Source organism: Anas platyrhynchos, chromosome 8 (genome assembly GCF_047663525.1).
Source record: "Anas platyrhynchos isolate ZD024472 breed Pekin duck chromosome 8, IASCAAS_PekinDuck_T2T, whole genome shotgun sequence".
In the NCBI taxonomy this organism is placed as follows: domain Eukaryota; kingdom Metazoa; phylum Chordata; class Aves; order Anseriformes; family Anatidae; genus Anas; species Anas platyrhynchos.
In genome coordinates this window covers 19,088,744-19,113,978 of record NC_092594.1, presented here as the reverse complement: position 1 = coordinate 19,113,978, position 25,235 = coordinate 19,088,744, and the positions used below count along the sequence as shown (strand labels likewise).

General features: G+C 43.5%; 1 protein-coding gene across 13 annotated transcripts in view; it reads left to right on the top strand.

Annotated features, from left to right (window-relative positions):
• Positions 1-25,235, top strand: part of RASAL2 (RAS protein activator like 2) — a 176,932-nt gene that overhangs the window by 134,261 nt on the left and 17,436 nt on the right. For 10 of the 13 annotated variants that reach the window (XM_038183330.2, XM_038183331.2, XM_021272309.4 and 7 more), the window contains 9 exons: positions 933-1,042; positions 10,928-11,081; positions 12,624-12,722; positions 13,522-14,076; positions 16,384-16,528; positions 19,851-19,995; positions 20,874-21,110; positions 21,785-21,986; positions 24,771-24,970. In XM_038183330.2, coding sequence (XP_038039258.1) covers positions 933-1,042; positions 10,928-11,081; positions 12,624-12,722; positions 13,522-14,076; positions 16,384-16,528; positions 19,851-19,995; positions 20,874-21,110; positions 21,785-21,986; positions 24,771-24,970 — 1,847 coding nt within the window. The remainder of the gene's footprint in view (positions 1-932; positions 1,043-10,927; positions 11,082-12,623; positions 12,723-13,521; positions 14,077-16,383; positions 16,529-19,850; positions 19,996-20,873; positions 21,111-21,784; positions 21,987-24,770; positions 24,971-25,235) is intronic. The other 3 variants (XM_038183332.2, XM_021272308.4, XM_072041664.1) reach the window with 1 other exon arrangement.

The window sequence follows — 25,235 nt, the reverse complement described above, 5'->3', positions numbered from 1 at the left end:
AGCCTAGCCGTGGTGTCTCCACTCCACTCTACGCTCCGTGGTGTTCCTTAGAGCTAGCACACCAAGTTTCCCCAGCGCGATAGCATCTAAGGTTGGGAGCCTAGGGAACGCTCAGATAATGCAGTTATGCCCTACCCTGAAAGCCTCTTCAATGCTGTACCTTTTCCTTAAAAGTGTGAATGTTAGTTTTATTTTCCTAGTTACTTCAGGCATTTACACCACACTTGGTGTTGGCATTGCACCCCCATTGAGCAGGAAGACTGTGTGACCCCCAGAGGTTCCCAGCAGCTCTCGTGTCTTTGGTCTGCAATTGTCCGGTGAACTACCATAGTTCAGAAGAGAGATTAGTTGAAGATTGGTATTTTTAGAGCATAGGTAAATTTTTGAGTTGATCTTTGCTTTAAATCAGTTTCAGGACTAGTATCTGAAGTCACTGGTGTGTGAAATCTTTTGAGAGTTTCAGTTTTGGCTAGAAAGGCTATTGAAATTACTCATTTTTGTAAGACTGACCTGCTGTATTTAAGTGCAAAAGGAGAACCTAGGTGCAACTGTGGGTGCATAAAGAAAGACATCCTTCAAGTCTGAATCTGTAGAAGAACTGGAAACATGGCATGTAAAGGGGAGGTGGGACCTAATACCGATATCTAAGACCATCCTTATTAAATGACGTTTTTTTTTACCATTTGTATAGTAGTTGCTATTCAGTGAAGTGCACCTGTAACATGAGAAGTGCTAATTACTGCAATATGAAGCTGTCATGAACTGGAACTATTTAGTATTGCCTTCGTGCCTAGAGGAATCCCAATACAGCACATTCCTCATAATTGCAGTCAGCAGGAATTATTGCTGAGTTTGGACTCAGTGGCAGTGCATTGATTGATTTATTACTGGCATCAGTTTCCCCATTTCACTTCTGTGATTTCTCATTTTAGGGCTTCTTCAGTAAACGTCTGAAAGGGTCCATCAAGAGGACAAAGAGTCAGTCCAAGCTGGACAGGAACACAAGTTTCCGTCTCCCATCTCTCCGCAATGCTGATGACAGGTAAGGTTTGGTGTGTCTCCCAGAGCAATCTCTACTTATCTAGAGGCACTTCACAAAATCTGCATGCATATGTGCTCGCAGAATTAGAGTAAGGAAGGAGTTTTGTTGTTAAACTGGCAGATGGATGGGTTTTGGCTGACTGTATCTTATAAGTTGTTTTTCTTTCTATACGATGCATCGCTGGCACGCCACTGAAAATTTCTACTGTTCTTAACAGCTGATAAAAAGTTCTGGTTAGGCATCTGGACTCAAATGCCTTCTTTTGCATCTGTTTCAAATAAAGTACAGACATTAAATTTCATGATACAAAGCCACTGGCTTGATCAGCTTTTACAAGAACTTGCCTTAATGAATGCAATACTTATCTGCAGATCAGTGCAGTGGCTGATATGAGATTGTGCTGGTGGAAGCAGATCAGTTCAGCTAGCACTGGCAAAGCCCAAAGGTTTGTGGTGCAGTTAAAAGTCCTTGTCCGTAGATCATATAGTGCTGCAGTGCAGAGTCCTACAAGGAACAGATAGTCTGATTTTCAGAAAACTGGAAAATTTGGTGACTTCTGTCCATCTTAGTGCTCCATTTGGTATAGTCTTACTTGTTTTGCTTTCACCTAGTGATTCAGGCTTGAGTGGATTGTATGTGAGGCAAACAAGAGCTTATATGCTTTTTTTTTTTTTCTATTTGGAAAGTGTCTTGATTGTCTTCATTAAACATTGCTGTGTGTTACATTCCACAGCAGCCCAGCAGGAGAACTAGATTGAGTGGAAAATAAGTTGCCCTGTACTTAAGGCCATGACAGGCTTCTCTGATTTTACATTGTTTAGTGCATTTTCCCTTTTCTTTAGCTGAGTTGAATTCATTAGCTGCATCTGTCATGCTGTGCTGCTTCAATCAGTGGTGCTATCTTCTCCATCTGAAAGTCAGCACCATAAAATCATGGAGATAGCAAGGCTTCGGATGTAAGAGGTCTTGTTAACTTTTGGAGTTACAGAAAAGACTGCTGTTTACCGAATGTGACTAATGGTGTGGATGTTGTTGCTCTTTAGTCATGGTAGTGTCTACCCGGTCTGTTTAGAGTCAAGTCTGTGGTGGTGGTGTGATTTTTTTTGGTATTGTTTTTGTTTGTTTTAATTAAATGCCTATTTTCAGGGAGATGGAACTTTGCTTTAAAAAGCAGCTCAGTGAGCATGTGAAATAAAGCCACCATATAATAATGCACCTGTTATTTGTACCATTGTTTGTAACCAGCTTTGCTTGAAGTTTTGTAATGCAGAAGTATCTTTGCAATAAGTAATGTGTTTGTCTTTTCCTGACTTGGTACTCATGCTAAACCCGGACGGATGACACTTCCATTGGAGTGTCAGGGAAATGCTATTATTTTGGGATAGCCAATACATTTAGCTATAATTAATCCTTACAACTTTGGTTTAAGATGTTATATGCAGCAAAGCCACCGTCTCTCTGCCCATACCTGTATGGGCATGAATTGTCAGCTAGACCCGAATGGCAAGTGGGTATTCTCTGACTGTTCAGAGAGCATAAAATGCACTACATGTGGAGGTGACATTAGGCATCGCTGGTTCTGTAACCCTTCTCTGGACTCCTAGGCATGAACTTAAGGAGGATCCATGAGAACTGAGAAGTTCCAGTGGCAGAGTCCATGCAGAGATTTGCGGGACAGAGCCAAGGACAACCAGTGACCTGCGGGGTGTTGGACAGGGACGAGGCGATGGCTGCGCTTTCCGTCTTGCCACAGTTCTCCTCTGGCCTCCTACGCTGCTAGCCTTATAGCAGTGTCTCTTGCAGCTGTAGTCCTGGAGATGGGACAGTGGTTTGGGTGTTTTGTGACTTGATAGCAGCACTTGCTGCTAATGGACCTGATCTTTTTTGCTAACAAGTCCAGACGAGCCTCCGCCTTTCAGAGCTACATGTGCTGAAGTGAACAGAGGGCACAGCGTGAAGGCAAGGGAGATCATTTGAGAGCAGCCAAGCTATGTAGAAAGCAAGCCAAGATCAAGTTTACTTGGAGCTCATCTTTGCACACATGGATGTAGCTGTTCTGAAGCATGAGCCTCACCTCTAGCTCTGTGGGTCATGAGTTGCTGATAAGTTATTCTAGGAAAGAAAGCATAACAGCACTACTCAACCTTGTAGTTACCTTTTGTTGAAAAGATTGAAGGCTTTACAGAGTTCCGTTTGCATTTGTGATCTAATCAGCGCACCAATTGAACATAGCGACTTGGAAGCTACGGTTATAGCTATTACTTCCTAAGGGTATTTCTAATTTTATGAATAAAGCCTTAAAGGAAACTCATTTCCACTGTAAAGTTAAACTTGCCAGTAATTTCTCCCTTCCTTCCCATATGTTTCACTGTGTTACCTAAGGGTGCCTGAAAAATGCACTTGGTGCCTAGACTAATAGGAAACACAGCTCAAGACCTACGTGGGAATGAAGCACTTGAGATGAGGAACAGATGAGTGTATTGGGAGGAGATGGGCTGGAGGGAAGAGAGAGGCTAAAAAAAATTATTCTTGCTCAGAATTACACTGTTATTTGGGATTTTTCCAATGGAGCAAGTCAGTTACAACTGTTTGTGCGTGAGAGAAGGTAACGTACAGCAGCTGAGTGGGAATTGACATTTTCTCACCTTCTGCTCTCTCAGCTTTCTGTATGAGTTTGGTCTGTTGCAGGAAAAACTTTCTTGGCCTCTGCTTCAGTGAGTCAGCCCTTTCCCATTTTAAGCAGGTGGTGCTGGGTGATGTCATGGTGCTGTACTGGTTTTCAGGGCCGGATTGACCGATAGCATCTACCTTTTCGTGCTCTGACAAATACAGAGCCTTAGCTTCAAAGAAAGCATTATGTAGCTTTATAAAATAAAACTCTTAAAGGTTAGAAGGAAAGAAATGGAGGCTGCTGTTGTGTTTGTTTCTCTTGTGCTTTTGTGGTATTCGGGTCCTATTAAGAAACAGGAGATGTCCATAGATAAAAACCTATAAAATTCTGGAATATGGAAGACGGGTTATCCTGGTTTGGGATACTGTCACACTGCGTGCCATTCAGGATGGTGACAGAGGAGGGATGCTGTCTGTTCAGAGTTGATTTAAAATAGAAAGGATTCAGGAATGTTGTCAGAAGGGAGTGCTGGAGATTGTTGCAGATTTTTTTGTAATCAGATTTTCTGTTTCATCAGGAAGAACCACAGGCAGCCTACTTTGTTTTTCTGGGTTTTAAACTTTGCTTCAGTGTGACTGAGTGGATGGGGAGGAGAGAAAACTGTGGTCCCCCTGCGGAAATGAGCCCACTGTGGTCAGTATCCAGGTGTCCTGCACGAATCCACAGCCTCTGCAGTTCACACCACCTTTATCACTCCAGGTTCTCTCACTTGTACTTGAAAACTTGTGGTTTGTCTTCACAAGACACCAACATGGGAATGCTTGAACTGTGCTTGGTTGTGACCCAACCAGATTTGAACGAAGCTCTTCAGATCTGTGGCCAGTACGGTATGTCATTGGGTTATCAGCGGTGCTGACTGTGAGGCTCTCTGGCTCTGTGTTACCAAATCACCTTCCACAACTTTCCTAGCCGGATTCCCACTGCATTCTTTGAGCTCTCCAACCCACACATTTCTTTCTTAACATTTTCTCAGTCACATATAGAATGTAAAACAATAAAAATAAATATTTAAAAAATATATATAAGGAGAGACCAAATTAATCTTTTCATTTGGGGGCCAGGAATTTAAGAGTATTTCTAAATGGTCCAACAAATCTCACCTCAGTTCTGTGTATGGAGAGGGAGCAAAGATTGTTGAGACTGGCTGCATACAGTCTCAGCGACTGCAGCAAAGCTCTGCAGACAGCTGGGAGGGTTTTGCCCTGTTGGGATTTACTGCCACGTGGGAGCCCTCCTGATTTACTAAAAGTCATTTTATGGCATTATCAGACAGTCGTGGTCGAGCGCAGGATCCCTTCTGTGCTTGCTCAGGATGGGCTCGGGCAGGTCGTGGGGAAGCAGGTAGCCATGGCTCTGGGCTTCATGGTGAAGCGCTATCGCTGCTCCAACGACAGCTTTTTCTACTTTCGGTAAGTGCCCGCGCCTCCCTTCTTGCTTCTTTGCAGTGTGAAAATAGCATCCGTCGTAGAAATGGTAGAACTAGATCTTGCTGTGTTTTCCTATTTATTCATCGTAATTTAATCCCAGTTTTCAAAAAAGGTGGGTAATTTTTATCCTGCTTGAGACTTGAGGATAAAAATCTGTATTGTGCAATGCATTGTCAAGGCTTGACTCAGTCAGAGCTTGCATTCATTCAGCATATCTGTGTCTATCTGCACACTGGAGTATGGAGAGAAGGGAGGAGTGGTTTGTTTCCAGAGAGATGTCTCACTCCTGTTTTGGTGGAGGTGAACGTATTTCTTTCAGCCACTTTTCTCGGTCCTTGTGCAGCTGTTTGTTTTCCAGTGAAAACTGAACAAGATCTCAACATAAAGCCTATCGTTGCAAGCCTCTGCCTTGGCCTCACTGTAGGCTGCAGTGACCCCCTTTTAAAAGCGTGCTCCTTACTGGCCAGTGCTTTTCTGCATGCTGCGGGCTCCTCCACATAGCACCCACCTGTATATCACTTAGCAGTGACATGAAACTTAGCAGGTTAAGCATCTCGGCTCCAGCAAAACAAAAGAATTTCACACATTAACAGCAAAGATTTCTGGTTACAGGAGGGGTGGGAGCACATTACCCCTGTGAAATTCACAGCCGGTGCAGCTGTGTTGCCGGAGGTGCCCGCTGGACACGCAGTGCTGTGGAGGGAGGCAGGGGAGCTTCAGGCAGCGAGGCTTTGCATAGGGCCTTGTGAAAGCAGATCAGAAACTCAAAAGAAGGCAAAAGAGATGTGCTCGGAAAAAGCTCTGAGTTCGACTGCAGCCGGGTGGAACTTGCATCTAAACAAACAACCCTAAATTTCCAATTTAAAAACAAACAAACAAACAAAAAAAAAGCCAATAATAATAAAACTGGTTAGACTTGTCAAATTGTTGACCAAGTAATAGGCTGTTTCACTAATAGGCAGTTGGGACACGAAGCAGGGTGTGGTGTGTCTACAAAATGAACGCATGCATGGGGCAGGAGGGCTGGTGCTGCGGCACTGCTGCTGCAGGCGATGCTGCCGACCTTGGGGTCCGGCCCAGCGGGGCTGGGGATCCGAATAGCAACGCTGGGCAGAAAGTTCACTGCATTAGAGGCCAAACTCTCTGCTGGGACTTTGCGAGTGGCTAAGTATTGAATTCAGCTTTCTGATCTTGGGGAGTGTCTCTAAACACACGGGTATTGTGCCGGAGCGGTTTGAATCATGCAGACGTCCAGTTTTGCGTAAGAGCGGTGGAGACGAGGCTTTAGCTGGGTGCTTGAGCTGAACAAATAACTCTTTTCAAGAATTCTTTGCCTTCACACCAATTTGTTGGTAAAGGAAACATAGTTTAGGGGATTCTGTTACTTGGTAGCTCATTTATATAAATACATATATGTATTTTAATTGTTACCTTTTGGGTTGTTGATGTCCACAGGCTTGTTTTTGAAGCAATACACAACTCTCCCTGGTAAGCTCAGTAATTGCAAGTCCTATGTGCTTTTTTGGTTGGCTTTTAAATAGGTCAGAATCAGCATGAGAGCTTCATAACCAGAGAGCAGTTAGGACTTTAACCCTTTATCCTACATGCCTTATAGACAGTAAAACGTACCACAAGTCAGCTAACAGCCTGCCGTGCACCTTGGGCTGCTGCTGGAAGCCAGAGGTTTCCAGGTCCGGCGTTCTCTCCTTGCAACCAAGCCCTTTCTGCAGCAGCAAATTACAGAATTACGGTGTGTGAGGAGAGGGGGTGGCTCGGGGCTGGGCTGTAGGGTGGTGGTGGTGGTGGTGAAGAGATCTTTTACGTATCGGCTGGATGCTGCCACGGGTCAGACCTCGGGGCATTGGCTTGGTTTAGGAGGAAATTAGGCAGCCCTGAAGATCACTACTCCAAAATATGTGAGAAGAGGTGAGAAGTTTAAAATGTTCCCTGACAGGCACCTCCTCCACCTGCTTTTCCTATTGGAAAGAAATTCTGGGAAGCAGCTATATGGGAAATGTTCGGTGCTGCTTGTGACTGCTCTGAACTCCTACATCAGCTCCCTAACTCTTTGTTGCACACAGCAGTGGATAGAACCAGCAGCAGGAAAAGAGTTTGTTATCTGAGGTTAATTGTAATTTAAATGGGGATTTGGTTTGTTAATGGGGCTGTTTAACAGAAACAGATTTGTGCAAACAGCCCTTCCCCCGCCTTGTGCATGGCGATCTTCCTGTTTACAGTAATCTGCTTCTCTGGGATTACCTCTCTCTTAACAGGGGCTCTAAGCAGCACTCGCCTTGCCAGTAGCTTCCGACCCAGTACAGAAAAGCCCCTGTTAATCTTGTCCCTTTGCTAGACACTGGGAAATAAGTTAGCGACTTCGGCTTATTAACTCTGCCTCTGTGCAAAAGGGAAGGCAGCAAGCAATTTCTCTTCATTGTTACTTACAGCCTCGGAAAATGAGATGCGGCTTTAAAGAAGCAGAGAACTATTATTTCCATGTAATTATTGCCTTTATTGATCGGGATGCTGTTGATTTAGGCACAAGTCAATGACTTGCGTTGCAGATCTATCAATAGATGAAATATACACGATGGTGTTTACAAGTGCATCTCCTTCTGTTTGTAAATGCATGTGGTTGCACCTAACCAGTGACTTTCCAGCATTGCTGTGATGTTTGTGGAAGATAAAGTGGCAATTCTAAGCCACTTAATCAGTTTAATGAGCTATTTTAAATATGGTAACTTCAAGGAATTGCTCGCACAGATAGACATTCCTCTACCATGGATCCTGAGACAACAAAACTAACCTTCTCCAGCTCATCTGCAACAAAATGAAATATTCACAGCTCACAGGCTAACACAGCAGTGAAGCAGAGTAGATGCTGCTAGAAGGTTTGTCTTGCAAGGTGAGATTCAGAGGCACCGAGTGCAATTTGTCATGTACTCAGTACCTGTCATGTCTTTGCCCCCACCCCATCCCTGAAGGCTGTTTGGAGGCATTCTTGGAAGATGCCTCTCTCTCTCCCACCGTCCTCCACCTTCTCGGCCTCAGTAAACTCTTTATAGGAAGGGAAGAGGAGGGACTTGTTTCTTTCTGCAAAGGTGACCTCTGCATCAGCAGAGCAGGCTCCCTGTGCTTGCTGCCTCCCCCTAATCCCCTTCCAGGAGGCCGTGCCATGGCAACACACACCAGGAGCCTCCTCGAGTGCCCCCGGGAGCCTCCTTGAGTCCCCCCAGGGCCTGGCAGGAGCACAGCAGACCAGCACAGAGATTGCTGCACCCGTGCAGCTCCGACTTCGACTTCTCTTCTGGCCCCAGCGTATCTGCTCGGTGCGATGCTCATCCAGAATTTGTAACCCAAGGCTTGAGGAAGAACTCTGCTGGATTTGGTGCCCTCCCGGCAGGATTTAGTGCCTGAGATGTAGCCCAGAGCACGAAGTTTGAAAAGAAGGGCTCTGACATGTGGCACCGCTATGATTTGGGGATGCACTGCTAAGTGGCTGTACAGTTGTTTCATGTAGGTGTGCTTGATTTGTCTTACTCCCAAGCGCAGCCTCTGCTGAACTGGGATTTGTAAAATCTCTTCTTTCTCCTTTATTTGGTCGTTTATTTTTTTTTTCCTCCTCTTTGTGACCGCTCCACACTTCTCTTCTGTTACAAGGAGCTCCGGCTGGAGTTAGCTACAGGCTCTCAGCCAGCTCCCCTGCATCATGCACCAAAGCACCCTGTTAGGGCTGGGATTGCTGAGAGTTTGGGATAGGGACAGAAGCCAAGTGACCTCAGCAGCGCTTTCTTGAGAGGAGAAATTAGAGAGGATTTTGCAGAGATGATATTAAAGTGGTGTATTGTGGTGTGTTTATTTTAGTCTTGCCCTACCTTAACTGCAGCAAGTGCTCAATTATACATGGCTGAGGTTTTAGGTTTGCGTTGGTACAGCTGCTGCTGTAACCTGTTATAACAAAGCATGCACAGAGCAGCCAAAGCGTTCGTACCAGCGCTGCTGTTTTGCATTTGAAATCAGTCTCTTTGTAATATCTCTCTGATAAAAGGTTTTTGCTGCCTGCATTTAGGTCATTTAATATATTTAATGGGAACAAAGTTCTCCCTCAGTGTTTAATAAATCTTATCGTATGTGAATCTACTTGAATACTTTGAGTGTTTCATTTTGCACAAAAGAGCATTCGGGTGAACTCTGCTTGTTGCTTTACACGAATCCTTCGTGATACGCAAGTTTTTGTTAAATGGTCTTAGAAGTACTGAACACACCTGCTCCGAATGTTTTTTTTTCCTTCCTGTTTTTCTGTAAGGTTGCTTAAGGGTATAAGGAATCTGATTCTGCTAAGGTTACAAAAACAGAGGATTTATCTTGTAAGATGCACTCAGAAAGCACGCAAAACATACTTGCTTATTTTTCAAAAAACAAGGATGCTGTTAGAGGTAGCTGTGCTTTCCATAACTCAGTGAATACATTTTTTTGAACATTTTCCTTTTCCTACTGTGCCTTGATACTGAGAGTCAAATGAAAGAGAAAAAAAAAAAAACACACTGTGAGGACAAAGACAGTTGAGAAAGCATCATTTCAGAGCATTGCTTTTCTCCGCATGATGTATAGACAATTGATGCCATTCTACATTCACATCTGTTCTTTGTGCTCAGCCACACTTGGTAGCTGAGCAGCCGTATTTATGGACATGCTTCCATAGATGACTGAACAAGCGTAGGGACCAGCACAAGCTTGAACATCTTACAAAACCGAGACCTGCCAGGTAAACAGCTCCTCTTCTGCTAATCTGGGACTCTCTGCTCCTCCTTTTTGTTGATCGTCTGCTTTGTCTGAGTCCCAGCTAGAGGAAAGCTGTGTGTGCACATCATGATTGTCTTTAAAAGCAGAAATCCTAGTTGTGCCTAAAATATTCTGTGACTTTATTGCAGGAAGAGATGCTCCAGGTGGCAGTGCGGGGGGAGAAGCACAGGTGAAGCTATAGTCACCGATAAATGAGCACATTTTGGAGTGTTGCAGAGCTCCCTGCTGCAAATGAGCATTGCATTAAATGAAATTGGGAGGATGCACAAATTTTAGAGCGTGCCTTGTGATGTTGCTGTTGGTATTGCAAAGCTGAGGGCTTTACAGGCCAGCTGACTGAAAAAGAACAGCAGTGTGTGTGGGAGGGGAAATGAAAAGAGAATGGGAGCATCTTGGGGAGGGAAAAAATGGAAACTGTTAAAAGTGGAAGAAGCAGCTGAAGAAGACAATGAAAATTTAAATGTAGGTACTGAGCATTGTAAAGTGGTAAATAGTTTGCATATTTGACTTTAGTTAAAAGGCTCTGGATCTTAAGAAAAATAAGGTATATTGCAGGGGAAATCTGATGAGAAAAACTGGTACTCTGCATTGGTTTAGAGATCTGTGCACTTCTTGCTGTTACACACAACATTTACCTAGTAATCGGGCAGTCGATATTCCCAGTAATATACCCTGAGCTGGAGATCTCTAGGTTTTCTTTAAATGTCAGCAGTTAAGTTCTGAACTTCTCATTTTGTTGTTCTTTCACTGGTGGCTCAACAGGTACAATTTGTAGGTCAGTGGGAATGGACTTCATGGCCTTGTTTGGCTGGGTGCTTCCTTAGGAGCCGGGATTACTGACTAATGTTACTTTTCACGAGGCTCACAAACTTAATTGTAGAAGCAGTTAGGAATAAACAACGCTTCGCAGTTTACTCTGGGACCTTGCCAAGCCTGTTAGTAATGGTGAGAAAAATAATATTTCCTTTCTCCCTTGTTGTACAGGTCACGTGGATTGCCGAAGCTGAAAGAGTCCCGTTCCCATGAGTCCCTGCTGAGCCCCGGCAGCGCGGTGGAGGCCCTGGATCTTGGGTCAGAAGAAAAAGTCTTTGTCAAACCACTTCACAGCAGTATCCTTGGACAAGACTTCTGCTTTGAGGTAAGGGAACGTTCTCCAAACACGGAGCCGATTATATGCTGTTGGGTCGGTCTGAGCCCGCGCAGAGCGCTGTTCTGTGTCTTTGTAATTGGAGAAGAGATCGGCTGCCAGAGCTGTACTGAGGTTTGGGTGGGGGCTGGCTAACCAGCGTGCAGTCTCAAAGTCCTTGAGGCTAATGGCATCAATCACTCAATGAAGGGAAATCTTCTTCAGTTATTGCGTATTCTAATTGGAAAAATCTTGTTAATTTGATAAGTATCTAAGCATTTGGAGTCTGCATGCAAATGTAAGGTTGAAACGTGCTATTATTCCTGAGCTGGGTGTTCATTCTTCCCAAATTCACCTAAAATTAAATTGAGAAAATACGACGTAACTGAGAAATGTGATTTCAAGTCTGAACTCCCTCCCATTAGCTCAGCCCATTTCCTGATTGCTAAAGGAGAGGCTTCAGTAGCTGGGGACATGTCCACTGCACCGTAGAGCTGGATCCTCCTGCTGTTTCAGCACAAGCTGCAGCCCAGCTTTGCTTGAGAAACAGGCTGTTGGTGCAAGCACAATCCTTACCTTCCAGCACGTTCACGTGTGCTGTTTGGATGTGTCTAAGGCCATCATAATGCATTGTGGCAGGGGCAGTGGACAGTCAGTCTGCTCTCTCTTCAGCAAGGTTAGTCAGGTGTGTCTAACTTCTGGGACAAAGATCTGCTTACAACCCGGAAAACTGCTCTGGCAGAAAACCAGCAAATCAGGCTCTTCTCCCTTGAGACGGGTCCAGGAACTGTTCCTGTTTGCTTCAATCTTGTATTCTTTTGCTTGGAAGCACCTTCCAGCTTGCTTAGGTTTGGGGAGTGCAGTGAAAATACTGGCAACATCATAGCTCTGAGGCTGTTACCTCAAATTGCTTTTTAATTGTGTGCACAAATGAATGGGAAGAGTAAACGAAGCTTGTCAGGCCAAGCAAAAGTGAAAGAACCAAGGTGGATCACTCCTGCGTGAAAGCAGAGTTGTGCATGGCATCAAGGGGTGGAGCTGGATCAGAGCACAACTCCTTTGGTTTCTTTTAGCCTGCTGCTGTATATCTGGACCCTCAGAAATATTTTGTATTTCCTGAAGACACCATTTCCATTGTGCTTTGCCTTACATTAATACATTGCTCTGTCTTTGCACTGTTGGTAACCAAATCATCTGTCTCTGAGATTTACCAGGGAAAACTGCGAGTGTTTAATAATTATACATCAATTAGCAAGTGTTTAAAAAAATAAGTGGTTGATTTAAGCCTTGCTTAAAAGTCTTTAAGAAGAGCTGTTGGTGCTCCCCTTATGTTTCTTTCTGCTTCCTGCTTCGTATTAATTTGAACTGACTTTTTTTTTCTCTGCATTTTGTGGATCTTTTAACCTTTCCACATCTAGACTCTCATACTATTTTCCATCTTTTATTGTATTGACTTTGTTGCTCAAACATTGCTTATCTTCTTCCTTGCTTTTTGCAGCCCCTCACGTGTCTTCTAGGCTTGCCTGAACTCTGCCTGTCATTTATATCTTCCAGGTAACCTACTCCAGTGGCAGTAAATGCTTCAGCTGTTCCTCTGCAGCAGAGAGGGATAAGTGGATGGAAAACCTACGCAGAACAGTACAGCCGAATAAGGTAACAGGAACGGCGGAAATAAGATTACCAGGGGAATGGAGGTGATATGATTGGATTTTAGTCCAGTGTAACAGGGCTTCCCACAGATACATGCTCAATTAATTTAGCCTGGAGAGAAGTCCACTCATCAGTGTATGATAAGTTGCTGTGCACTGTTGTGTTGAGTGCAGTAGGTTAAACCTTTAATGAATAAATACCATGCCACCTTGCTTCCTCATCCCCAGGTGCCCACTTATGATGGTTCAGACTTGGTTTCTGATTCCATGTACCGCAGAAGAAAGGGACACCAAGCTTCAAGGTTTAATGCAGAGGCACAGTTTGGGGAAAAAGAAAAAAGGAATTTGAGCCAGAGTGAGAATGGGAGTCAAGTTATTGATTAGCTGGCAAACATCTGATAAGTCACCTCCATAGTTAGCAGCCACTTGGGAGGGACTTGCTAACAGTGCTCTTAAAATTATTCACAAGAGTAAACAGCACAGTATGCCCCACCAGACCAGCGGCTTTTGAGTGGCTCCTGTGCAGTGTTTGTTTTCCAAACCATTTCAAATACAGCTTTTTGAGAAAAAAAAATGTTCTGCTCCCTACCTTTGACATGCAAAAGACAGTCCTTTGTCTCTGCTTCAGAAAATGTTTGCTTTTCTAGAGATTCTGACTCTAAGGATCAAAGAATCTGAATGTGAATTCTGATTCTGCCCCTACCTTTGACGCAAAGGCAGCCATTTGCCACTTCTCTAGAAGACAAAATGTTCAGGTTTTTTTAGAGGTTATGAATAAAAGCTGAGCTCCTTCTTTTGCACAGGACAACTGTCGTCGAGCTGAAAATGTGCTCCGTCTCTGGATCATTGAGGCAAAGGACCTGGCCCCCAAAAAGAAGTACTTCTGTGAGCTGTGCCTTGATGACACTCTCTTTGCCCGCACCACCAGCAAAACAAAAGCAGATAACATTTTCTGGGGAGAACACTTTGAGTTCTACGGTCTCCCACCTCTTCACAGCATCACAGTTCACATCTACAAGGATGTGGAGAAGAAGAAGAAAAAGGACAAGAATAACTACGTAGGCCTGGTCAACATTCCCATGGCCAGCGTAACTGGTCGCCAATTTGTGGAAAAATGGTACCCAGTCAGCACCCCTACACCCAACAAGGGGAAATCAGGGGGTCCTTCCATTCGGATCAAATCGCGTTACCAAACCATCACCATCTTGCCCATGGAGCAATACAAAGAATTTGCAGAGTTTGTTACCAGCAACTATACTATGCTCTGCTCTGTGCTGGAGCCTGTGATCAGCGTAAGGAATAAGGAAGAGATGGCTTGTGCCTTGGTGCACATTCTTCAGAGCACTGGGAGAGCGAAGGTAAGAATGGGCGGCCTCTGTGTAAATGCCTCTTGCTGATGATGGGTGCTACCTTCTCAGCTACTGTACAAGATAGGCAGTCTGGGCTGGCACAACCACAGCAACTGATGAGATAAGGCTGAGAAGAGGACCTTGGGAGTGTTTTTAAACATTTGGTCAATTACATCTACCAAGGAGGCACATAGATAGGTACCATACTGACACAGATTAAGTGCCCGAGTTGATAAAAAGGTTAAAGATACCGCATACAAAGTGTAAGTGGCAGGACTGTATAATTTCATGTTGCTCTAAAAAATGAGGGCCTGCACTTCTGTGCTCAGGAACGTTTTCTGTATTTCTAAAGTCATGATACAGGATAAGAGATAAGTAAGCAAGAGTTAAATAATCCAGAGAATGGCTTCTATAAATATATCTCTAATACAGCAAGCAGCAACATGCCATTGTTGATTCAGTGCTAAGTCAGCTAATCAGTGCAAACATTGATTTGGTCAGCATTTGAACAGCCATTTGGAGAATCCATACTCAGTTAATGGTGATCCTGTCTGCCCCAAGAATGTTATTAGGACTTTTGGGTGCGTGCTGCTGGTTCTCTGTGATGCAGCAATTGTAGTGAGCCCTGGGTTCTTTGAATGGATTGTGGGAGAATGTCCCGCAGGTCTCTAGAAATTCTGAGAAGCATTAACCAGCATTGACTGATCCAGATGCTGCCTGCCAAGTGGGTGTACGAGAGCAGTACCAAGCTGTAGCCAGCTTCTTCCAGTAATGCCAGCTAGAGCCAGACAAGCACCACCAAGCACAAGATAAAGAATTGGAGATATTGAAGAATGACCATAAGCAACAGCCAAGGGACAGCTTCAATTAACTGCTCTAAAAACAATTCCATTATTAGCCACAATGCTTTCCATCCCTTACTTGACATACATTTCTAAAAGGCTGGTGCTCAGTGGCAATGCATGGCAGGAGTTTGTTCCTTACCAGCTTGTTTAGCTGATCTCAGGAAGTTGATAGCTGGGACAGCTCCTATAGAGCTGTGTTGAAACCTCCCGGAAAGCATGCTCTGCTTTCCTGCAGTGCTCGGTAGATAAATTATCGTTATATCTTTGCCCTCTGTGTGCCTTTGTGTTTGAGTCTGTTTTTACTGGAAGCATTAAGTGGCTTAGGCTGCTGTAACCTTAATCTGCAAAGAAGGTACGTTTCCACCTCACATTGTGGTGGTGCTGATGCAGCTGGGTGTCCATGGTTTGCACCAGGTGAAAATAATTTTCTCCAGTCTTGAAAAGAAGCAGTAGTAAGGGATTGAAAAACAACAGTACTGAATGTATTTTTGATGTATTTTTATAATGTATAATTTGCTCTGGGTATTTTACATAAATATGCCAGCACTGCATTATGGTTTGTGTACATAATGGGGTTGTGAAACCTTGCTATAACTCTCCTCAAACTGTGCTGCTGCTGTTTCCAGCAGAACCAGAAAGTCACAGTTGTCACTCACATAGTTGTCACTCAGCCCTAATACAGGATGGTGTTTTATTTCTGTTTTTGTTTTAAGATTTAGAAAAGAGTGGGGGTGAGGTGAGATTATGGCTCCTCTCCTGGAGAACTTGGCAGTGGCTGACATTGGCTGTAGTGAAGCTCTGAGCATTTCTTGTGAAATGCTGAATGTCCTTGACTCGAGTTACCACCTCAGGAATAACAGAAGTATTAATGTAGAATTAGACCCTATACCAAGAGATTTTTCACTGTATCAAGACTTGCTGATCTTTCCTACCTGAGCCTTTGAAAACAATGCAAGTTAAGCCATATAGATCCACAGCAAGCATGTTAACTTTTTTCCTAAATCACTTTTCTTTTGTGAATTTAACTGTTGTAAGCAATTCTTCATACTTAAATTTCTCAAAGGGGTGAGAAATTGTGTAGAACTTCCAACTTGAATTTTTAAATCCAATTTTATATGTAATATTCGGTATCAAAATATAAACGTACATTATCAGTTTGTTTCAGCAGACAGAACCACCGATAACCGAACTAAGGAGGGTTTCTGTTCAGGATCTAAGCTTAGCTATAAAGGTTTTATTTTAGAGGCTTTTGCTTTTCCCTTTATCATCTGTGATTTGTCTTTTATTTTTTGAGGAGCTCTACCTATTTCCTCAGCCCATACTAATGTTGCATCTGCGCCCTTTGTCCCAGGCTGGGCAGTTATTTCAGTAATCCTTTGGCTCCTCTGTCTTTCTTTCTTGGCTTCTGTAGTTAGCCTGGCATACTGGGCCTGGTTAAACTAACCTCTTGTCATTTGACCTATTTCTTCAGGACTTCTTGACGGATTTGGTGATGTCTGAGGTAGATCGTTGTGGGGAACACGATGTCTTGATCTTCAGGGAGAACACACTTGCTACCAAAGCTATTGAAGAGTACCTGAAGCTGGTAGGGCAGAAATACCTTCACGATGCACTAGGTAAGAAAGAGCTGCTCACAGCTGCTCACATGGAAAGGGCTGATCCTGCTGCAGAGAATCAGTCCAGCATTCCTGTTAGATGTTATTCCTTGTACCCATACTGTATTACCCCACGAGTCTGGTGCTTTCCAGAGGCATGTGGTGAACCCTCTCCACTTGGGTTGGTGAAGTGGCAGAGTCACAACATGGATTTTTAGTTCCGCTACGTGACTAAAGCCTTATGCAGCTAGGTACGTTAAAGAATGTGGGATGGGAAGAAACTGCCTCAGCACTAAGCCCAGATGTCTGCTATCCAGATAGCAAAACATGCATTGTCTGCTCTTGATGCCTTTCCTTTCTACAGAGGAAGGTGTAGCACCCAAGAAAAAGCTAACTTGATTTGATACAGCTGAGTCCCTCTTAAAGTTTGCATCACCACGTTATGTTTTTCTGGGTAACCTTTGTGTCTCTAGCTGTGATGAGGGGATATAACACTGCTTAGTGAGCAACGGTTATTGTTCCATCTGTTCTATGAACAAGCTTAAAAAAGGAATTCTGTCACCTCATTTAACAGTGGAAATGGAGTCCAGTACTTTGCATTGCGGCGTCAGGAATGAACACGGAATCACGTGCAGTGAAATTAGGTAGAGATTTCAGAACAGTTAAGAATGTGAAACATATTTCACTAATCTTCTTTTATGTTAAAGAAGCTCCTGCAATCACTTCAAGACAAAGTGAACCGCCTAGGGGGTTAGCTATAGCTAACAGCAAATGTTAGCTATGGTGTTAACATTCATCAGGTTTGAGCGCCCACTGTAGCGTTTGGGTTCAGTGGGTACATAACAGGAGAGCTCATTCTGAGATGCTTCAGCTGCAGCTGTTGGTAATGCTGACACATTCCAGAGCAAGTGTTAGACTTGCTCAGCCCTTATCTTTGCCACAGAGCAATTAATAGATAAATGTTTGTGTCAACTGTCTAAACTGCTACATGGTCCCAACAAAAGTCCTTAGACAAACATGGCAGGAGGGGATGAGGCCTCAGGGCTGCTGAGTAGCACAGAGCAGGAGACCAAGACACAGACTATATAGGGAGCCTTCTGACTTTGTCCAGAGTGCTCTTCAGTCACCACGTCCTGAAAACTGCCTGGCCATCCTGCGATGTCCTACTCCATCCCCCCCAGCGGGGTCTTACTGTCCACTTACTGTGATGGGTTCTGGTGACAGTACTACTTACTGTCCTCTCCCCACCAAAAGATTCCGCTCTAGCAATAAGCCCCTGTCCTGGAATTACCGTACATGCAACTAATATCGCAATAAAGAGCATTAAAACATGCATGCCCCTCTATGGTTAGCTTTTACCAACTCCACACAGCCTTTGTTATCCAAGTTTGCACAGTGAGCCACCCATCCTCCTGTTGTTTCTTGGATGAAGCAAGCTTTGGAAACTGATACAAGGGAAACAAGATCAGGCCAAAGCCAAGTCCCACACCACATCCTTTCACCAAAAAAAAACAAAACAAAAAGCCACCAGCTTGCTTTCCCAGCAGTCTCACTTGTTCTCAGCAATCTCAGATGCTGGCAAGTCATCAAGGCGTTAGTTGGCTAAATTAGTCAGTGTTCCAAGGGTCAGTATAGTCAGGTCTGTGATTATATGCATTTTGGGAATGCTTTAAGCATAATGAGTCTGTTCTGGTAGTCTTATTCTCATGGGTGGAACCACTGAGCACAAGTCACAGGCCTAGGCTCTCGCTGGTGGGGATAAGTAAGCAGCATATTGCTTTGGGGATAAGTAAGCAGCACATTGCTTTGTGTTATGCTTTTCAGAAGACTGAATGATCGGCTTTGGGACCACTATATTACATTTGACTGCAAGCCCTTTAAAGTGCAGTAATTATGTTAAAATATTTTAAAATTAATGACTTATAATGTATTTAGAATATTGGTGCTGAGTGACAAGATTGTAAGAAATCAAAAATCCCCCTAAGGTCACCTAGCCTGTCTGTAGCCCAGGGCAAGGTTGTTCATGACAATACACTCGTCTGATTCTTTGTCAAGTTTTAAATTGTCTTTAGTCATTTTGCTCAGATGCCATATCCTTTGAAAGGATCAACAACATTATACTTAGTGTTAGCTGTTTAATACATCTGTAAGAGCATTTTGGTGTCCGATTAAGGCAGGGCCTTGTGGACCACAGAGAGAATGTTTCAAATGTGTTTAAGAGAGAAAATTAAGCCAGCAAACAACAGACAAAACAGAATTGGCTCACACCAAAACGATGTCAAAAGTTCAGTAAATAAGTTATCTAGATGCCCTCAGCAGAAATTTTTTGGATCCCAACAAAAGAGCTTAAGAAAAAGTGCCATTTGCTTTGCTTGCAAGAGCAGTGCTGACTGAAGATGGCAGTGGCTGGGGGGACCACTAAAGGTTTTTATAAAAATAATAATAATAATTAAAAAAAAAAAACAAAAACTTTGCACAAACAAGCCTTTTGGCATTAGCTCAGAGCCAGCTATATCTTCTGAGGAGATGAACTTAAAAGACATTGAATCATGAACGAATAAAGGGGTTTTGCCTAATGAACAACAGTGGTTTAAAAAGCTCGTGGTGTGCTAGCAGAGATAGGAGAACTAGTAAGTAGCTTATTCCAGTTCATCAGACACAGGAAACTTCATCTGGTTTTGTATGTGTCCAGTGCCTGTTGTGATGCCGTAAGAGGAGAATGACAGAAATGCAAAGGATTCTGAATGATAGAAGCAACAAAAATGTTGTAAGATGCTGATAAAAGAGGTTGAGCATACTAGTAGTATTTATCTAGTACTCAGGTATTCCTCTTATTCAAGAGCAAGATGAATAAAGTTAAAAAACAAACAAACAAAAAACGGTAAATTTAAAAATAAGCAAAATAAATACCATTGTCGAGTGTATTTCCTGCAGAAATTATGAAGACAAATATTGCAGCTTCATTTTTCAGGCTGTGAAAAATTTTATGCTTGATAATGCGTTTTGAGTACAAAGTCAAATCCTGTTCTTTAGGCTATAAACGAAGTGTCTGCAGGGGTTATAAGCAAAGCCGTCCTGTTATTGTGCCTCTGTCTGGGGGCAGCGAGGGCATGGGAGGCTGAAGCATTAGAGCACCAGTCGTCTGATCTGGTACGGCAAACGCTGTGCTCTGAAGGAGCTGGGAAGAGTCGTGTCCCCAACATCTGGTGTCTGGAGACTGTACCGCAGACACAGAGAGGAGAGGAGGCAGTTGCCAAGGAAAGGCATAAACAGGATTTAAAGGTGTGTCAAGGAGGCTTTTCATGTAATTACCCTGGTTTGTCATCCTCTTCCCTTTGTCCAGGGGAGTTTATCAAGGCTTTGTATGAGTCAGATGAAAACTGTGAAGTGGATCCCAGCAAATGTTCATCCAGTGAATTAACAGATCATCAGAGCAACCTGAAAATGTGTTGTGAGCTGGCCTTCTGCAAGATTATCAATTCTTACTGGTGAGGCATCTCCCCTCCCCTTCTCCCCCATTAGGTCATTTGCTCATAAGGTGTCCACTCCTCTACAGAAGAGAAAACAGCAGTTGTACAGGGAGGTAGAATAGACCCATCTATCTTCAGAGACTGCCTTTATTTCTTTCCCTTGCTACCTTACTACATGGGAGACAATATTGCAGGTGGAACTTGTGCCCAAAACAGGGTGTTGCAGTCCAATGCACCAGACCCAAGAGGAGCTTCTGCTGAAGTAGTCTGCCAAGGAAACAAATAGTGAAGTGTGACGAGAAAGGAGGGAATCAGTGAGAAGATAACAGCTTACTTTGAGCTTGGAATAAAAAGCTGAAAGTTTTGATATTTATAAAAGACCTTCAGACCCTTTAGATCTGTAAAACTGAAGAGGAAAACAAAGGGAGAAATCATTGGCTGAAAGGTTTCTATTAATCTCTGCTTCTGAGTATCATTGAAAGAAGGGTCTTTTTGCTTCAGGGTGAAATACATGTGAAGCATTGAGAGAGCTTAACAAGCAGGATAATAACTGTAGTTACAGAGATGAGTTCAGTTTGGTTTTTATATCCTAACACCCTGTTTGCTCCTGACTAGCAATGGATAGGTAGTACTTAGCTGGTAAATCTGTGTGTCTGAGAAAGGCTTCACTTAACATATATAAAAAGGGATGCTTTAAAGAGTACTTAAGTATCACCAGATTAAATGGGGATCCAAGAATAGATGCCTAATGACATTTCCTAGCCTAGAGGGGAAAAAAAAAAAAAAAAGCCGATTATGATTTCTCACAGATAATTACTTCAGGTGATTGATCATCAGTTCAACTTGTTACATCTCATTGCCCGTGCAATTTTATTTCCTGGTTTATTGTTTTTCAGCGTGTTCCCTCGTGAGCTGAAGGAGGTATTTGCATCTTGGAAGCAGCAGTGCCTGAGCAGGGGCAAGCAGGACATCAGTGAACGTCTGATCAGTGCTTCCCTCTTCCTCCGCTTCCTGTGCCCCGCCATCATGTCCCCCAGCCTCTTCAGCCTCATGCAGGAGTATCCTGATGACCGGACATCTCGCACACTCACGCTTATTGCTAAAGTCATTCAGAATCTCGCCAATTTTGCTAAGTAGGTGGTGACAACAAAACTGAAATCTGTGCCACTAGGGCTGCAAGTCACTCTAGGTTACTACAGAGCAAGGAGAGCCCTGCTGCTTGTAGTTGTGTCTGCAGCAAACAAGACAGCTTTAGAAAGGAAAAAACTTCTTATTTAGATGTGAACCTTGTTCTCACTGGGACACCTCAGTGTTGAGAGGGAGAGATTCTCCTTTTCACATGCAGATTTGGGTTATGTTGAATTCAGTAGAGGGACACCATATGAAACCAAGAAGAGTGGTGTGCACTAGCACGTCAGTGTTTATGCTATTTCAAAAGAAAGAAAGAAAAAGAAAAAAAAAAAAAAGACTGTTCCCACCAAGGAACTTGACTTTCTTACTTCCCTCCTCCAAAATTCGTAGCTGAATTATACAAAGGGCATGCTTCTTGCAGACAGGAGAGAAAGGATGACTGGGGGGGTTGAGGAGGCAAGATGTGTTGAACCCCTTGTTCATAATACAATCAACAAGTTACTAGTATTTAAACAAGTCTAAAAGCAGTGAATCTCTTAAATGGTTCTTTTTTCTTTTCCCCCTCTTCAGAAAGGGAGATCTAAAGTTAAGCATTTCACAGTTGTCTGCAAGCACTTATACTTTGTATTTGTCTGGAGGTTATTGACTGGGTTTCCCCAACTCCCCTTTCTTGCAGGTTTGGGAATAAGGAAGAGTATATGGCCTTCATGAATGACTTTTTGGAACATGAGTGGGGGGGAATGAAGCGTTTCCTCCTGGAGATCTCTAATCCAGATACCATCTCAAACATGCCTGGATTTGAGGGCTACATCGACCTGGGCAGAGAGCTCTCAGTTTTGCATTCCCTCTTATGGGAGGTTGTGTCCCAACTTGATAAGGTAAAGCAGGCTGGAGGCCTGGGCGGTTGTATCGTAGCAACTGTAAACACTGGGAAACATCAAGGGAGCTGCTGAAGCCTGCTTTGGGGATAACTTACTCAACAGCTTTTGAGAGGAATGTTTGATAATGGTATTTCACAAGTGCTCTTTCTGTGATTCCAGATCAAGGCTTAAAGCAGAGCATGTGAAGTGGTTGGGCTTCAGCAGCAGTGCAAACACTCTGCAGAGCCTTAAGTGAGGCTGGGTGCTAAATGGTGGAAAGGGCAACACTTAGAAGTAGGCCTGGAATTCCCTGTGCAGCCGGTTTTCTCATAAGTGATCTGGAAAAAAGGGAGGGTGTTTGGATGGAAAATTAAAATCTTACAGGACCCTTTTTGATGCTAATGGAGGTACTTTGCTGCACACCAGGCCCTACCTTACTCCTCTGGTGGAATAATGTGTTGGCCAGGCAGAACTGTTTTCATTAAACACCTGATCCAAAGCCAGCTGAGATGTTCTCATTTCTGCAGTCTTTGGATTAGGTTTTAATATATAAGAGGGTGCCTTGTAAAAACCTGGTTCCACTCTCAGTTTTATCCTGTAACAAAAGCAAGATGCTTTCTGCCCCTGTGCTGTGCCGGGGTCAGATACATTTTCCAGACTCCATTCTGCTGATCACAATAGACGCTCACCGCCAACTGTAAGCATTATTTCCATTTAGCTATAGAAAGAGAAGAGATGCTAGTTTCTTCCTTAGCTATGTGGTTTTGCAGGATCCAAAATCATTAAAACCTTGATAGCAAAGGTACTTGATAAGACCCAGAAAAGCTGAGCCGTGCATCGTCATTTTTTTTTGCAAGTACTTGGATCTATTCCATATTATAATTTTTAGAGGTGCATTATTTTGTCCATATTCCATTTATATTATTCTCTTTCTTTTAAAACTGAAGAGATGAGGTGACTTGCAATGCATTCTTCATATTTTTATTGCACTGATGTTTGCCAAAGTAGTGATTTGTTTGGTTTCTGTTTTCTCACTGTACATTATTTAAAGCAGAAAACAAAAAACTGAGCTTGCTGCATCAGAGTAAATAGAAGTGTCCTTGACTCAAAAAGACAACATATGTTAATATTAGGTAATTGTTGTTCGATAACAATTTATGGTCTTGTTTGTCCATTTCCCCCACACATGCACACAGCATACATTCAAAATGTCACAGGCAGTAAAGTCTGCTATAGAGACAGTTCAGCAGCCTCAGGAAAACAAGCAAAGTGAGCACTCAAGACCAGTTCCTCCAATCCTATAAATCGGGTAAGCCCATCAGTGTAGGAAACACTGCCATCTTTCCAGCTTTCCATCCTTCCAGCTGCTCAAGTGTCAGGTCAAGAGAAACCCAGCTCCAATCCTTAGAACTGCAAATGGATCTTTGCATTTAGCCCTTGCATTTAGGGAGCTGCTTTCTGAGTGTCATAAATATCTTAAATATCTTAAATATCATAAATATCAGTCATAAATAGTCATATAAAATATGACTATATAATATAAATATAAATATAATATAAAAGTCATAAATATCTTAAAGGGAGGAGCCGCACCTGGCTAAGCCATCAAAGCAGATCTGCTTTGCCCTTTCTGTAGGTTAGATGCTTGGATCTATCCTAACCAGCCCTTGGGGGCTAGTGTAGTAGCTTGCTAAGAGAAGAATGAAGGGCTAAAGTTACATTGCAATAGCGCTTTACTGCAGGTAATGACTGGGAAATGATGAGAGAACCTCGGAGATTTTAATAGCTGCAGAAGAAGTGCTGTAAGAAAGTGAATGTAAAGAGACCTCTCCCTAGGGTTGAACCGACTGAGTATCTGCCTACAGGAAAAATAAGGATAGCTTTGAAAAGACAGTGGTCTTTGCAGCAAGGTTTTACCTTAAGGTACACCTCCAGCACTTTCACCCTCTTCCTTTAGACCCAAGAGGCTGTGGGTGCCCTGTAGATGATGTAACCAGCGGTGACCCAAAAGGGGAGAAAAATAAAGAGCCTGTATGAGCAGCCTTGCTCACTGGAGTGTCAGCTGCCCTTCTCCTGGGCCTAGGCAATGCTGAGCAAATATGTAACTGAACGAAAAGCTGTGTGTTTAATCCCAGTCTGATGTGATAATGTTGGGATGAGGATCACTGATGTTCTCATGAAGTTTTTTTTAGGTAGGAAAGAATGCCTTAATTTTTGATAACAAGTTGCTACAGAAGGTGGCATCAGCAGAGGGTGCCAAAATACAAAAGCTTATGAATGAAATCTTCCCCTTTTCCCATCTCCCTCAACCCCTGCAATTCTCTCATGATCCCCGTGAATGCCGCATCCCCTTGTCTGTTGGCATGCATTTCCTTTACCACATGACACCCTTTGCCTGGAAAGTTCCCCCACTAGCTAAATCTGTAGTCTTTGAATGCCGTTTAATGAGTAGATACCGTAGTTTTCACTTTGACCTTACCCAGCCTGGACTTAGTTTGCTTTGCATGATAGTTTTGCATTGGAATGGCCATAGTTCTGTTTTGTTGAGCATGATTTTTATTTTTGGGGGTCAATCCTAATTTCTTTTCTATTTCCTTTTCTTTCCTCAATGTCTGCTGCACCCCGTTTCGTCTCCTCCATCCATCTCGTCGTCGTGGTTACGCTGCTCCGTAACACTGCATACGGCCCTGGCACACCCGCACACAACCACCCACCCTCCTTCCTTCCACCTCCACCCCTCCGCCTCTGTGCATCGTTATCAAAAAAAACTGGCGGATGTCGCGGTGCTTGTTGTCCAATTAGGGTGAAAATTCCTTCCTACAGGCGACCGTGGCAAAACTGGGACCCCTTCCTCGTATTCTTGCCGACATCACCAAATCAATGACCAACCCTACGCCAATACAGCAGCAGCTGAGGCGTTTCACTGAGCACAGCTCTAGTCCAAACGTCAGTGGCAGTCTCTCCTCAGGGCTTCAGAAGATATTTGAGGACCCCACTGATGGGTATGTAACAGCCAGGGCCCACGGGTGGTGTGGGGAGAAGGGACCTGTTGAGGACCAGCCTTTAAGAGTTGAGAACTTCTCCTGAGTTGTCAGCCCAGCTGCAGCAGCAGGGAATTTGGGCCTCTGTGCTCCGGGAATACTCGCTGCCAGTACGAGGTGCACAAGGTGGCACTTGAGATCTGAAGCTCTTTACTTACCCAGGGCTCAAACACCTTGCTGAAAGTCAGTAACTTCAGCTGCTAAAAAGCAGTCTTGCTGTTAATCT